We start from the raw sequence: 13,577 nt of genomic DNA, 5'->3' as shown, positions 1-13,577 counted from the left end.
AATGAATGAAAAATATAGGGTAATTTATTTGGAAACTACTTTTTCTGATCAGTTATAGCAAGTAGGATTTTAAATGATCTCAGGTAAGCAATACCAGAGCAGAAAGGTTAGCATATAGTAAATTTTTGCTGATTGTGAATTCAAGAATAACATTAAAGATTAAAAATAAAAAATAATAAGATTAAAAATAAATCAGAGATCATAATACTGATAAAAGGAATACTTAAACTGAAATTAAATTAAAAGACTAATTAAAGATAGTAATTTCAACTGTCTAAGAATATTCAAGAAAATAAAGTTATCGTGTCTTATCCTCCAAAATATTTCTTGTACATAGCAAATGACAGAGATACAAGTCATTCCTACAAGAAAGAAAGACAGATACTTGTCTTCTGATACTGCATGAAATGTTTTAGAATCTTCTCAGCTAATACAGTTCATTAAGTATGGCTTCTTAGCTGAGTCCTGAGGACAAGCCAAGGGCAGATTCTGAGGCATAAAGCAATACCTCTGTGAATTTGAAAGTGACACAGAGAAAATACTTTAAACTGTTTAAATTTTAGAGTACCTTCACATATTATTAAAAACATGAAGTGTCTAGTGATAACAAAACAATCCTTGATGCCAGCAATACTTAGTGTCCACTGCTGGCTATGCAGTTCTTGCCAGGAAGCCAGAATCTGCCCTGTGCCAGACAGCTTAATTCAACTACTCTGCTGACAGAAGTATAATAATAGGTACTAGGAAATTTGTTTTGACTACAAGATATGTTAAAGAAGCTGTCTACAATCTCAGAGCAGTGGATAGCAACTGTAAAAGTATTTAATTCCACACCAAGTTTCCAAGTTACAGTTGTTTTATTCTTCTGTAGAGTATGTCAAGGTGATAAATGATATTACAAACCTCAGAGTGGGTGTAAAATAATGAATTGCCAACAAGGTGTATTCTGATGCTATTTTCTCATATACTTTGAAGAATTTAGTTATTTATAAGGAAGAAACAAGACTAAAAAAACAACCTCATGAACTGTAATTCACATATTAAAATCAAGATAAATATTTCAGGTTTTTATACTGAATGACAGATACTTTTACCCAGTAGATAGCAATTTTACCAATAGAACTTCTACATTCCTCTTTCATAATCTGCATCATTGACCTGATTTCTTGTTGAGAAAATAAGATATAATAATTTGTAACACAAAACCACAAAAAGCTGCATCTGCCTTGCTTTATTTGATCTTTACAATCAGAAGGAATGCAATCTCCTAAGACAAATGAATATTAAAAAAGCACAAGAAAGATAAATCTTCTTCAACTTGAGCAACTCAATCTGCTGCAGAAGAAAGCTTGCATTTAATTCCTGCTCCTCACATACCTTGCCCTCCAGATCTTACACTATATTTGTAGCCCTCCCTTGGAGGCTCTCTAATAGCTTGATGCCAACCTGCACACAGTGCTGGAGGTGAGGCTGCACAACACAGAGCAGAGGGGGCAGCCCCTCCCCTCGCCCTGTGGCAGCACTGGGTACAGTTGGCCCTTTGGGCTCCAGGGCGCACTGCAGCCTTGTGTCCAACTTGCTGTCATCCAAAACACACAGTAGTTTCCTTTCTGCAGGGCTGTTTTGTCTCTTGTCCCCAAGTCTGTTGATCTGCACCAGGTGCAGAGTCCAGCCCTTGCTCTTCTTAAAACTTTGTGTAATTGGTGATTGCCCAGCCCTTAAATTTGCCTGTACCTCTCTGCAAAGCCTCTCTACACTTAAGGGAGTTAATGGTTCCTCCCAGTTGAGATTTTGATCTTCAGATCTTCCTTGAAGGGTTCACTTGTGGGTAGGATGGGGCTTTGATCAGCCTGATTTAGAAGGAGGAATCTGTGTCCATGGCAGTGGAGCTGGAAAGAGGTGGTTTTAAAGTTCTCACTCAAGCCATGCCATTCGTGATTCTTTGATTATAATTAAGAAGGACCCTTTTTGTGGCTAAAAGTGTGAGTGCTAAAATCTGCTGGCTGAAGATTCATGGGTGAATTTAAGAGCGAGTCTAAGCACTCTTATCACATACAAAAGACATTCTATGCAAGGGCAGGATGCAGAAGGTCTAATTTGAGATACAGGAAAGACAAAGCATATGCCAGAATCAGTTCTATTTAAGTTTTTTTTTTTCTAATCTAAAATACAACCGTGACTTAGGCTAGCTGAAAAATATTGTCTATAATGAAACGTACAATATAAAAGAATTATTTTTATAAGAACTCTCACAGGGTTTTGAAAACAAAATTGCTGAATACAGAGTACATATAAACTATCCCTTCTAACATAAAGAAAAACAATGCATCATCTCTCTAGTACTTTCAGTTTTAATGTTATTTTCATAAATATGTAATAAAAAGTGACTTTTAAAATATTATTCTTAAGTAAAACATGTCAGGTTTGTTTGAAATTTGCAGAGAACTTTGTAGAAATTAAATAAGGTGCTACATCCTGCACATGTCAAATTTTTGACCAAATTTATTACTGAGTCTTATATGTGTAATTATGAAATCTATATGATAAAGTATCATGGTATCACAGATTGGCCCGAGTTGAAAAGGCCCACAGTGATCATCTTGTTTCAACCCCCCTGCTATGTGCAGAGTCACCAAACACCAGACCAGGCTGCCCAGAGCCACATCCAGCCTGGCCTTGAATGCCTCCAGGGATGGGACATCCAGAGCCTCCTTGGGTAACCTGTTCCAGTGTGTCACCACCCTCTGAGTGAAAAACTTTCTCCCACCTAGACCTTCCCTGTCTCAGTTTAATACCATTCTTCTCCTATCACCATCCATCCTCATAAACAGTTGTACCCCTCCTGTTTATATACCCCCTTCCCCCCTTCCAATATTGGAAGACCAATACGAGGTCTCCTTGGAGCCTTCTCTTCCACAAGCTAAACAAGCCAAGTTCTCTCAGCCTTTCCTCATAGGAGAGGACTTTACCACACAGTCATGATTTTTCAAATATGATGGAGAGCAGCTCAGCAACCACATCAGCCATTTCTCTCAGAACTCTAGGATGGATATCATCCACCCCCATGGACTTACTTAAATACATTCAATTGCATGAGGTGTCAGACATGTTCCACTGCTACATTGGGATGGAATCTACTTCCCACACCCTCACCTAGAGGTTCATGGTCCTGGCAGACATGGGAAGCCTGACCACCCGTGAAGACTGAGGCAAAGCATTCATTGAGTACTTCGGCTTTTTCCACACCTGAGGAAGCCAGCTCTCCATTAGCTTTTATCAGAGAGGGAACACTCTCCTTGGCCTGTCTCCTCCTGCCTATGTATCTGTAAAACCCCTTCTTGTTATCATTCACATTCCTTGCTAAGTTCAGCTCCATCTATGCCTTGGCTTTCCTAAGCACACTGCACACTTGGCCAACAACTTGGCTTTCCTAAAGCACCTCTGCACACTTGGACAACATCTGCAAAAGTGCAAAGTAGTTAATCTGTAGCATAAATATAGTGCCTTATTCTCTCTATTGGCACTTTGCACTGGAACTCAATGAATGTTGAGGAGAGCACAATTTTTTTTTTTTTTTACCATTCCAGATATGCATTAGCGAAGGAAATTAGAAAGCTATGAAGGACAGATTACACAAATTAGTTACTTTAGGCCACAAATCTAAGTGCTTTCACAAAGGGAAGATGGCATGTTAAAACTACGTGAAAGCAGTTGCAACTAACACAATGTCCTGCTGTCTCAATTACTTTTGCAACAGTAGGATTAGTCTGTTCATTGGTTACATTCTCTAATGTAATCTTTACACGAGCCTGAGTTAAGACACAGCTCACTTTTGCACATTCCACATTGCTCACATACAACAGTTAAAGAAGCTTAAATGCAGGAGGTCTCCACCCTCCTCCAGTAGTAATACTAAGAATATTTTTATTTGAAATAATAAGATAAAAGCAAGTTGAATTTGGCTTTTGTTATTTTTTAAACATGTGATCTCTCACTGTATTGTCTCTTGCACAAGAATTTACAGCTGAATATTCAGGACCAAAACAAATGGAAGAATGACATAATTTCAGTGCAAGCCATGTCTCTTTTTGTTTGCATTTGCAACTTCTGAAGACCTCACTTTAAAAAGATGGGAATTTCATACTCTTTTTAATACTCTTTAAATACTCCTTAAAATAAATAGTAAAGATTTGCTGACACTTGCTGGTCATATAGCCAGAGGACAACTTCAGTAAATTATGTTCCTTTAAATTCTAGCACTCACAGAATTATTATGGAGCGAAAGCAGAACACAGCTCACCTTGAAGCTGAAGGTAGGTAAATCTGCACTAGTAATAAGACAAAATATTTCAACTGAATGATGAACGAATTCCTTCAAAATCTTTTCAAAGACTTTAGTACCATGATGGTAAGCGCTTTTAATTTAGTATAAAATTGTTTCTAACAAAACCTACCTGAAAAGCAAGTTGCAAATTTGGGCAAATAACGATCAACAAAATTTTACTGTTTGTGTTACAGAGTAAACACAATCAGAAAATCGGTGTTATCTTCTGTGTTGTCATCATCAGACAAATATGCAGTTTGAAGAATTTGGTCCAAAGCTAACAAAATCCCAGCAGATATAAGAGATCTTTAGACAACGTCATAAAATGAGACCAAATCAAGACCAAATCAGTAGTCAAAGGTTATAAAATTATTCCAATGGTGCTCACTGTATTTTTATTTCAACACAATCACTCATCTTGCCAGTATATCAGCGTAAGTTCAAGAACAAATGTGGTCTGAAATGGAATGTTAAATTCATACTTACTCATACAAATTTTTCAGCGGTGAAGTTAAAATAGCTAGCACAGAGAGCATATTATTGCAGTGGCTATGTATTTTATAGATCTTGAGATCTCTGTCTTCATGTGGATTCAGAAATTCCTGGACTGAGCTGCAAACTGACCACAGCATATTTTCAGTGGACATCAAAATTGCTGCAATATCTATTCTATAGAAAGAAGAAGGGAAAATAATATTACTTAGATGCATCTGAATCATGGTAGATTTCAGTAAAACAGAGTTCTGTTCTGACATTCAAAAATGCCTGAGTGATAGCAGGGTCTTGAAATTGCATCTTTTATCAGTGCCCGCTGCAGAAATTCTGAACTCACTGTACTGAAAATATGCAGGTCTGTTACAGAAAAGATTTTGCTGTCAGTCAATACACTATTATCTGGAAAATTTCTGATTCAAGCATTGACTGCCTCTTGATATTGACTGGCAGAGTATCAAACGACTTGAGCATACAAAATCCACTGAGTTAAAATGATCCTTAAAATATATAAACTATGTCTATCCCCTCCATTGTGTTTATCATCATTTAATTTGAATCACATCAGTGTATAACAGGAAATGGAGATTTATGAACTTTAGCCATTAAAAAGTGTTCATTAAATCATTACCTGATTTGTGGTGTTCGCTTATAACTAGGACAGGCCTGGGAATATCTGGAGGACAGCACAGCCAAAGATTGCTCTAGCACATCTGTAAGAATCTCCTGGGCTAACTTGGGAGGTAGAATAGTCCACAGATCATGATGAAGAGCACAGCAGAAGTAATACCACATCTGGACTGAGAATGAGCATCTTTCACCCTAGCAAAACCACCAAACATTCAATAATAGAAACACACCCTCCAAAATGTCAATTCAGTTTCTGTTAGATTAATTCAGTCTGAAAGGAAATAGCTGAAGTGTTACAGGCAGATGATGACCGAATAAAGGCCCTTGACAAGATAATTTACGTCGGTCACAAAACTAGAGTTCTGACACAGAACTAAACTACAACCTACTGTATTCCTATTTGACCTACTCTCATAGCCTACAAAGTTAAAAGCCCAGTCAATCCATAACATATCTAAGAAGTACTATTTTGAATCTATGCATAAATAATTCAACTAATACCTGTTTGGAAAATAGTACTTGGATGAAGTTGAAACAGATAAATGCCAGGAACTTTCACCCTGTTCATTACAACAAAGTTGAGAAATGTTTTAAGAACTTAATGATATTTTTGCATTAGCAGATATAGAAAATAATATTTTAAGAGCCTGAACAACATTTTTCTCTGAACAAAATAATCTGGTTTCTTTTTAAACATACTATTTTGCCAGGATACTGGAAGCTGTCATTATTCAGTATTTCACCGCCAGTATATTAGAAATGTAACCTCTATTGAGGGGTGGTAAATTATGACAAAGTACTGATGAACTTCAATTGTGACCACTGCCTTTGTCATTAAATTTGTGACTGATGTAGGCATCTCAAAAACCTCATTTAGGGGAAAAAAACAAAACAAAACAAAACAACAAGAGAAAGGAAAAAAGAAAAAAAAAAAGAAAAATCATTAGAACATTCAATTTAACTGGTTTCACTATGACAGAAAAGAAAAATTTACTGCAGGTAAGTACAAAGGAAAAGTATGTGCCTAGTTTTCTTCACACATAGAGCAATAGGACATCTTAGAACTGTTTTCAAGCATATTCTAACTAGTCTCTCTGATAGTACAATTAAGCATTAGGCACATGTTTCTAAATAAGTGAAATGGGACAGTCCTATAATGACTAGAAGTGCATGAGGACCTAAAGAAGTCATAATACAGAATTTCCCTCTTCTATTTTTCTTATATGAAAAAAGTTTAAATATTTATACAGGTTGTATTCAAGCACCATTATAAGAAAGTATGTGCTTAATTCATAGCTCAGCTGATAACATAACTTAATAATTCTGCATGTATGAGAAGTTAATAATAAATTTATGTAAGTGTGGATTTCTTATATTATTATGATTACTCTCCAGATTAATTCCAGTACAACTTCTTCTCCAGAAAAAAGAAAACAACCATGCCCTAAACCTACCTTACAGATATTTTACTAGCACTTCCAATAGTTTGGAAAAGCTTTTCTGTACTTATAGAATAAACATGGCGGGTATAAAGTAACCAGTCCTAACAGCAATTAATTCATTTACATCACGACTTCAGCTTATAAAAATAATTCCAACAATTTAACCCCCGAAAAAAAGAAGAACGCAGACTTAACAATCAGAAATAAAATTCTAACTGAACTTTCTAACACATGGCACTTATTTTTATGAGTAACTGAACGTTGGCAACTTTCAGTTTCTAACTATAAACACCATTATTTTTTTTTGCTTATTTAATTTAAAGTGGTAAATTGAATAACACTGCTTTTCTAACATTGTACCACCACTGCAGAAGCAACAGTTTAACTGAAGATTTAATGGGATTCATTCCCATTTTCTGACCGTTTTTTCTATTTGTTGCCATTTCTAGGCATTTCTACTGGTAAACATCTGCTAGTTTTGCAAGCTTCACATAATGCAAACAGATGTGAGCTTTTATTTAGCTTATATATCAGGAAAAAAGCAGCTGTACTTTATTACATAAGCCACTCAAATATTATCTTTGAACAGACAATTCTTTATTCTTTGCCTATTAGAAAACATAAGTTCCTAAAGCTACAGCAGATGTCTGCTGCACTAAAAGCTCCATTCCAAAACATAATCTGAAGAGCTGGCGCAGAGGCACAGTGGGTGTTCAGTGCACTCTGTCAGGGAGATACTGAACCCAGAGTTTCACTCCCTGACAGTTTAGATGAAGTGCTGTATGAGAATCGTTCTCATAAAGTTCAGTTCAGACCTCACAGTATCACAAAATCTGTCAAAAACTCGCTATTGCATCATAGTGATTAGGATCTCTGTATTCAAGTTCTAATTAAAATTCTAATTATAGCAGTTCTTTTGGCTTTGCTTTTTATTCCAGTTACCACTATTAATTTAGGTGTGTGACAGAAGGACATATGGTCAGGTACTGAAATAGATTACAGAATATACATTAAAAACACACATTATTCTTATTTTAGCAACGTAGAAATAAATTAATGCTTTGTTTTATATGCTGTAATAAACATTTGCTACCAGTCTTGTTCTATCTTGTTACCATTGCAAAAATTAATAAATAACTGGAGATGGAAACACAGACACTTTCATCCTCTTTCTTCTTTGCCTTTCTCTCTGGTTTTCTCTTCTCTCAGGATGACTGCAAATCAGGATAAGTCAAGTAGTTTTACTTGTGACTGTATCATTCATGACTAGCAGGGAACGGAAATGAAGAATATCACATATTCTTTCTAGTACCATTTCACAGAATCACAGAATGTCAGGGATTGGAATGGACCTCAAGAGATCACCTAGTCCAGTCCCCCTGATGGAGCAGGAACACCTAGATTTGAACACCTTGCACTACTGGGAAAAAATGAATAAGTCCACGTGACCCTGAGATGTAGCCCTGTCATTTAGTTTGTTATTCAGCAAGTGAGAAAGAATGAGAAAATAAGTGTTGCCTAACATACACAAAACATTTGGCTTAGTTTGTGGAAGAACATGAAAATGTATTTTTTTCCTTTCTAAAACAGCATTTAGAATTTGTGAATGATTACCGATTTTTTTGAAGTTGCATGTAACACTCAAAAATGGGAAGGCAGAGAGGAAGGGGTAGTGATAGCCCTCAACTAAACCATATTCAAGAACTAGGCTACCATAGGGATGAGCAGAAGGAGGGAAGCCGAGTGTAAGCTTTAAGCTTCCCCTTAAAGCTTTCTTTAAGCTTCCCCTTAAAGAAGCAAGGTTATGATGCTGTTTACAACTAGGGATCCCACTAGATAAAGGCCTGAGAGCCACTGATGCATAGAAAGGCATGTGTGTGCCCTCACTTAGAGAGCAGTACCTCATTCCCAGCACCTCCTTGTCCGCCCTTGATGACTGGCAAGTTCTTCTGGCTGTTGTCCAAGCTACTCTTGGGCTGTGGGCTCAGCAGGATTTGCATGAGCCAATAGGAAAAGCCTCATGCTTCCTGCTTGGTATAGAACTTGTAAGGAACCACCTCTCACAGCCAGAAGTTTCAGTAAGATGTTGTCTTTGTAACAAGCAACAGATTTTAAGCCAAACACTTTCATTCAAGATGCCTCCAAGAGTCACACAGAGGCAATAGTTGCTCAACATCATTTCTCTTGAAAGCATTCTGAGCAGATCATAGCCCACTTTACAAGAAAGAGATTGGTGCAATGATGTAAAATTACATATTTCCCAACTCAAGCCCTGCAGGTACACAAAGCTAAAACACCAATATTCTTCATTCCTTTCTGCATATCAATCTGATTAGGAACATTAAAAATATTTATCTAATTAGTACTCTTTAGTTGTTGCTGTTGTTGAGACAGCTATTTGTGAAAACAAGATTTCACCATGTTGAATAACTGTCACCTGGGATTTACTGGGTTGCCAATAAGCAAACACAGCACCACACAGACTACCATCAGTTAAGACCAGACTTAAATCAATTGCCGAAAGTCACCCAATTTGTTACTTTCTAATCAGCTAAGGACATCAAGTTGATGTTCAAACAGAAGTCACATGTTTATTTAGTAAATAAAAAGCTATATTTTCATTATCTCATTTTTATTAATTACTTTCTTCCTCTCTCAGAATGCAGTTTGCATGCAAAAACAGGTATTTCTAAACAGTTAATCCCAATGATCTTTATGTAAAAATTATGCTGATCTTATGCTTCTAGTTAGACTGCTGACAACTAGAGTAACACATTTTGTAAATAAGCAGGCATAGTAAACTTAACCTCACACCTCATAAAAAGCTTTGCAGTCATCCCAGTGGTGGCTCTCAGCATCCTGCAAAATGCTTGTAGCACAAACTCTGACGCAGTAGTTTGTAACTTGAAACTGAAGAACGCTGATGAATTCCTGGTATTGTTGGACAGGCACTAAGAAAAGAGGTCTGTTCAGAGAAAACCATCAAAGAAACAAAGATTGAAAGTCCATGCAGCAGAAGGTAACAATCCCCAGTGCTGCAAATGCTTTTGATTATTAGGAATCAATCATTGATTTCCTTTTAGTCTTGGAGTCTGAGACCAATATTCACTTCTGAAAAAAAGCTGGTCTTCTTTTAACAAGCTCTTTACGCACATCTACTCTTCTACAAATTCTCATTTAGTGGAGTAACTTGGAAAAACGTTACTTAAGACTTTTCTGAAGTAGAAGTGAAGTTGTCATTCAGTTACTTAGCGATTCTGTGTTGAACTATAATTGCATCATCATTAAGTATTAAAGAAAATATAAACGGAGTCTAGTGGTTATTTTTGGTAGGCTGTAGGCAAACTTTTTCATAATGTATAGGTATAATTTCTGAGCAGCATTTTGGCTCAGACTTCCAATTCACAAGGACAGACTTCATGCATCAGAGGGAGACTATCTTAACACTTCGTATAACTCCTTACAAATCATACAGTCCTTGTAAATTTTCTCTAGTTCAGGTGTTTCCCCTGAGAGGCCCAGTTTCTACCTTTATATCACATATGGCTAAAACTCATGGGCCAGTAAAAACATTCCTAGGATCTTAAGACAAAAAATCCTCAAAGATCAAATAAGATAATTATATTACAGTCCATGTCAAATAGTGTATTTGACTTCAAACTACTGTTTCCTTTCTTTTCTATATTTTATTTTGCATGCAATGAAAACTAAATTCTAAAAGCAAATTGGTTATATTTTTAAACATTTCTGAAAATGTTGATATAGGGAAAAACTTCAGGAATGTACATTTATAATGTTCTCTCAGATTGCTATGAGCCAAATCTGATATTATGAAAACTCAGCTATTGAAGAGGTAAAAAAAAAAAAAAAAAAAAAGGAAACTAAGGCCTCATTCAATTATTTATATGACAGCAGAGAGTACATTCAGTTCACAGAAGTTATTTAAACTTAATAAATAAAAATTATTGATCTAGGAATCAAATGCAGATCTTACACATAAATAATTTGTTTTGCAATGTCTGCTTTAGATTATTGATAGCTTTGATTCAGGTCTTTTCATAAATAGTACATGTCATGCTTGTGCTAAAAAATGTGATGCAATTCAGAAAGCTATCATCATACTGTGTCATCAAAATGGAATTAAGTCCTATATTATTTATATTAAACAGAATTAAACAGTTACATGTAAAACAGACTTACTTTTTGCTGCTTTCTCTCATTAAATTGCTATACATTGTAAAATGTTGACAGACATATATTGCTGTGGAAAGAGCAGCATGCAAGTTTTGCAGGGGAGCCTTGGAGGGAACGTCTTCACTTTTCTCCTCTAGTCTTGCCAGGACAGCTGTTGCTACTTTGCTGCAAGCCTCTACAAAATTTGCTCTGATTTCCTGAAGAGAATCATCTCTGCATGCCAGAGCCAATGGAAGCAATGTGTCAAGTTCTCCCATGATGTCAGAACAAAACTGGGAGAAATAAACGTGGCATCAAGTTATTCGTATTCTGACAGCATTGTTTAATTTATACACACTTGGGTTAGATTCTTGAATAATGAAATTGGCATAAAACATAAATACATCAAATGGGCTTTACAAACATTTCATTCTGTTTTACAGTAGAAAAACATTTATCTACAGTAAATGAATTATTACTACATTCCTTCTTGCTTTAGAGCTACGTAATATTTATTGAGAAAAAAAATTAAAACCATCTTATGTCCGTAATGTCTTCATGTTGCTTATGACTTCCTTAGATGTATATTCAAAACATAAGATTAATTCCTTGTAAACAAAGATAATTTTCTAAACTAATTCATTTCGGAAAATATACATTTCTTAACACTGGATTTGAAAGCAAACTTATCTGTCAGTAAGTTTATGTAGTACTATCCCTAAAATTATTTTCTCATAGCTTATGTTTTAGGCAAACCATCAACATGATCTAAATTTGCTAAAGCAGTTGAGAAGCTTATTAAGTGCAAAAATGTTCATACACAGGTTCTTTTAGACAAACTAATTCATTACCATAGATGGCCTGTACACCAAATCAAAGATCCCTAATTTGGCCATATTTTTTTAATGCTTATTTGTTAAATGGGAATTCTAAAAATCTAAATTCAGGAAATCTCTTCATAGTTACGCTTCAGAGCATTTGGCATTTTTCCATTGAACCACATGGTAACAGTGTAGGCACTAATCAGAATGTTTTAGAACTTTTTGGATGAGAAAAAATAATGCCAGCAAAGCTTGAAAGTTAATTCTTTCAAGTATAGGCTATGGGCTATTTTATAAAGCTATGCTCAGCCTCTGATTATAATGCTTCTCAATTTCTTCTTAATTCCACTTATCTAAGATATAGAATATTAATAGTACTTCAAGTCTAGATGGCAAATAGCCTTGGCATTCCATCTCCCCTCAAACTTCAGATCTTTTGATACCTGCCTTAGCAATTCGTTTTGGTTGCTCCTCTGGTTGGATGGCTCCACAGGACTCCCTTATATGTTGGTTGTTTACAAGACTCATCACACAGCCTGCAGCAGAAGACTGTTCTTGCCGCTCATGTTGAAGAATTTTAGTTGAAAAATCTTGAATTGCTATTGTTATACAGTGAGCCACTGAAGAAGACAGATCTTTAAATGCATTTCTCCAACCAAAATTCAGTGAAATAGGCTGAAATAATATACATTTATTAAATCAATCCAAATTCAATACTGAACGTTATGATTCTTACTGTCTGAAACTTGCATGAATATTCACAACTGAATTACTTTGAAGAACACTATAATATTTCAAAATCCATTTGAGTAACTCGAGATATAGCTCACTAGCCTTGAAACTATATTAAAAGCAGCATACACAAAATGAACATGCTTAAAAACATTATATTTGCTATCAAGATTTTAAGAAAATGAACTTATAAAAAGCCTTGATTAAACACAACTGCTTTTTCATAATCCACAAATTTTTACATTATTTATCATCTTTCATACATACTTTAAAAGTCGAACTTATAACCATTTTCAGTAGTTTAACAAGTAATCCAGTTGTGGATATCAAGTGATAATTCTGTATTTTTCTTGCAACAACTGAATTCTTGTAACAACCAGAAGCTACTAACCTTGAATATTAATGATAATGAAGCTAAAGAAGGTGGTTTTAAGCCACACTGGATTTAAGTTTTTTAGAACTGGATGTAGCACAGATTAAAATGTTTAAGCAAAAACAGTATTTTACAATGGTTTGTATCAGTTCCTTGCTCTCTGTAAACAGAGGTGTCTGAAATTATCCGAAGCATAGAGTTGCACAGAAGAAGACATCACAGGGCATATGTAATATATAATCTTTTTCTGTATGGTATGCATAACATACAAACACCAGAAGTGGCCCACTGAGAACTGCACCACTGCACGAGAAATATTTTAATGGTGTAAGATGGACTATCAAGATTCCTACTATGAGGGCAGAATAGGTGAAAAGAAGTATTCCTGACAACAATGAGCTATCATACTTAATTGAAGGTAGATGAAAAAGTCTGTAACATGGAGTCTGTTCAGCTTTACTCCTATTTAGAAACTTCATCCTCCTTCCATGCTCCTTCCCCAGTCCCAGTACTCAGCTCCAGGGAGCAAAGGGACAGCTACCCACACAACTGTTCTGGCAATTACTCTGACTTTTTTTTGCTTTATGAGT

General features: G+C 35.6%; 1 protein-coding gene across 2 annotated transcripts in view; it reads right to left on the bottom strand.

Moving 5' to 3' along the window:
• The window catches only part of KIAA0825 (KIAA0825 ortholog), a 218,328-nt gene that overhangs the window by 134,114 nt on the left and 70,637 nt on the right, over positions 1-13,577 (bottom strand). For both annotated transcript variants that reach the window (XM_015849690.2, XM_015849691.2), the window contains 5 exons: positions 12,330-12,557; positions 11,089-11,354; positions 9,703-9,853; positions 5,448-5,638; positions 4,811-4,993 (listed from right to left, as the gene is read on the bottom strand). In XM_015849690.2, the coding sequence (XP_015705176.1) occupies positions 4,811-4,993; positions 5,448-5,638; positions 9,703-9,853; positions 11,089-11,354; positions 12,330-12,557 (1,019 nt within the window). The remainder of the gene's footprint in view (positions 1-4,810; positions 4,994-5,447; positions 5,639-9,702; positions 9,854-11,088; positions 11,355-12,329; positions 12,558-13,577) is intronic.

The sequence above is a fragment of the Coturnix japonica genome, chromosome Z (assembly GCF_001577835.2).
Source record: "Coturnix japonica isolate 7356 chromosome Z, Coturnix japonica 2.1, whole genome shotgun sequence".
Lineage (NCBI taxonomy): Eukaryota > Metazoa > Chordata > Aves > Galliformes > Phasianidae > Coturnix > Coturnix japonica.
Note: the sequence above shows the minus strand (reverse complement) of the source record. Positions and strands in the feature narration are given on the sequence as shown.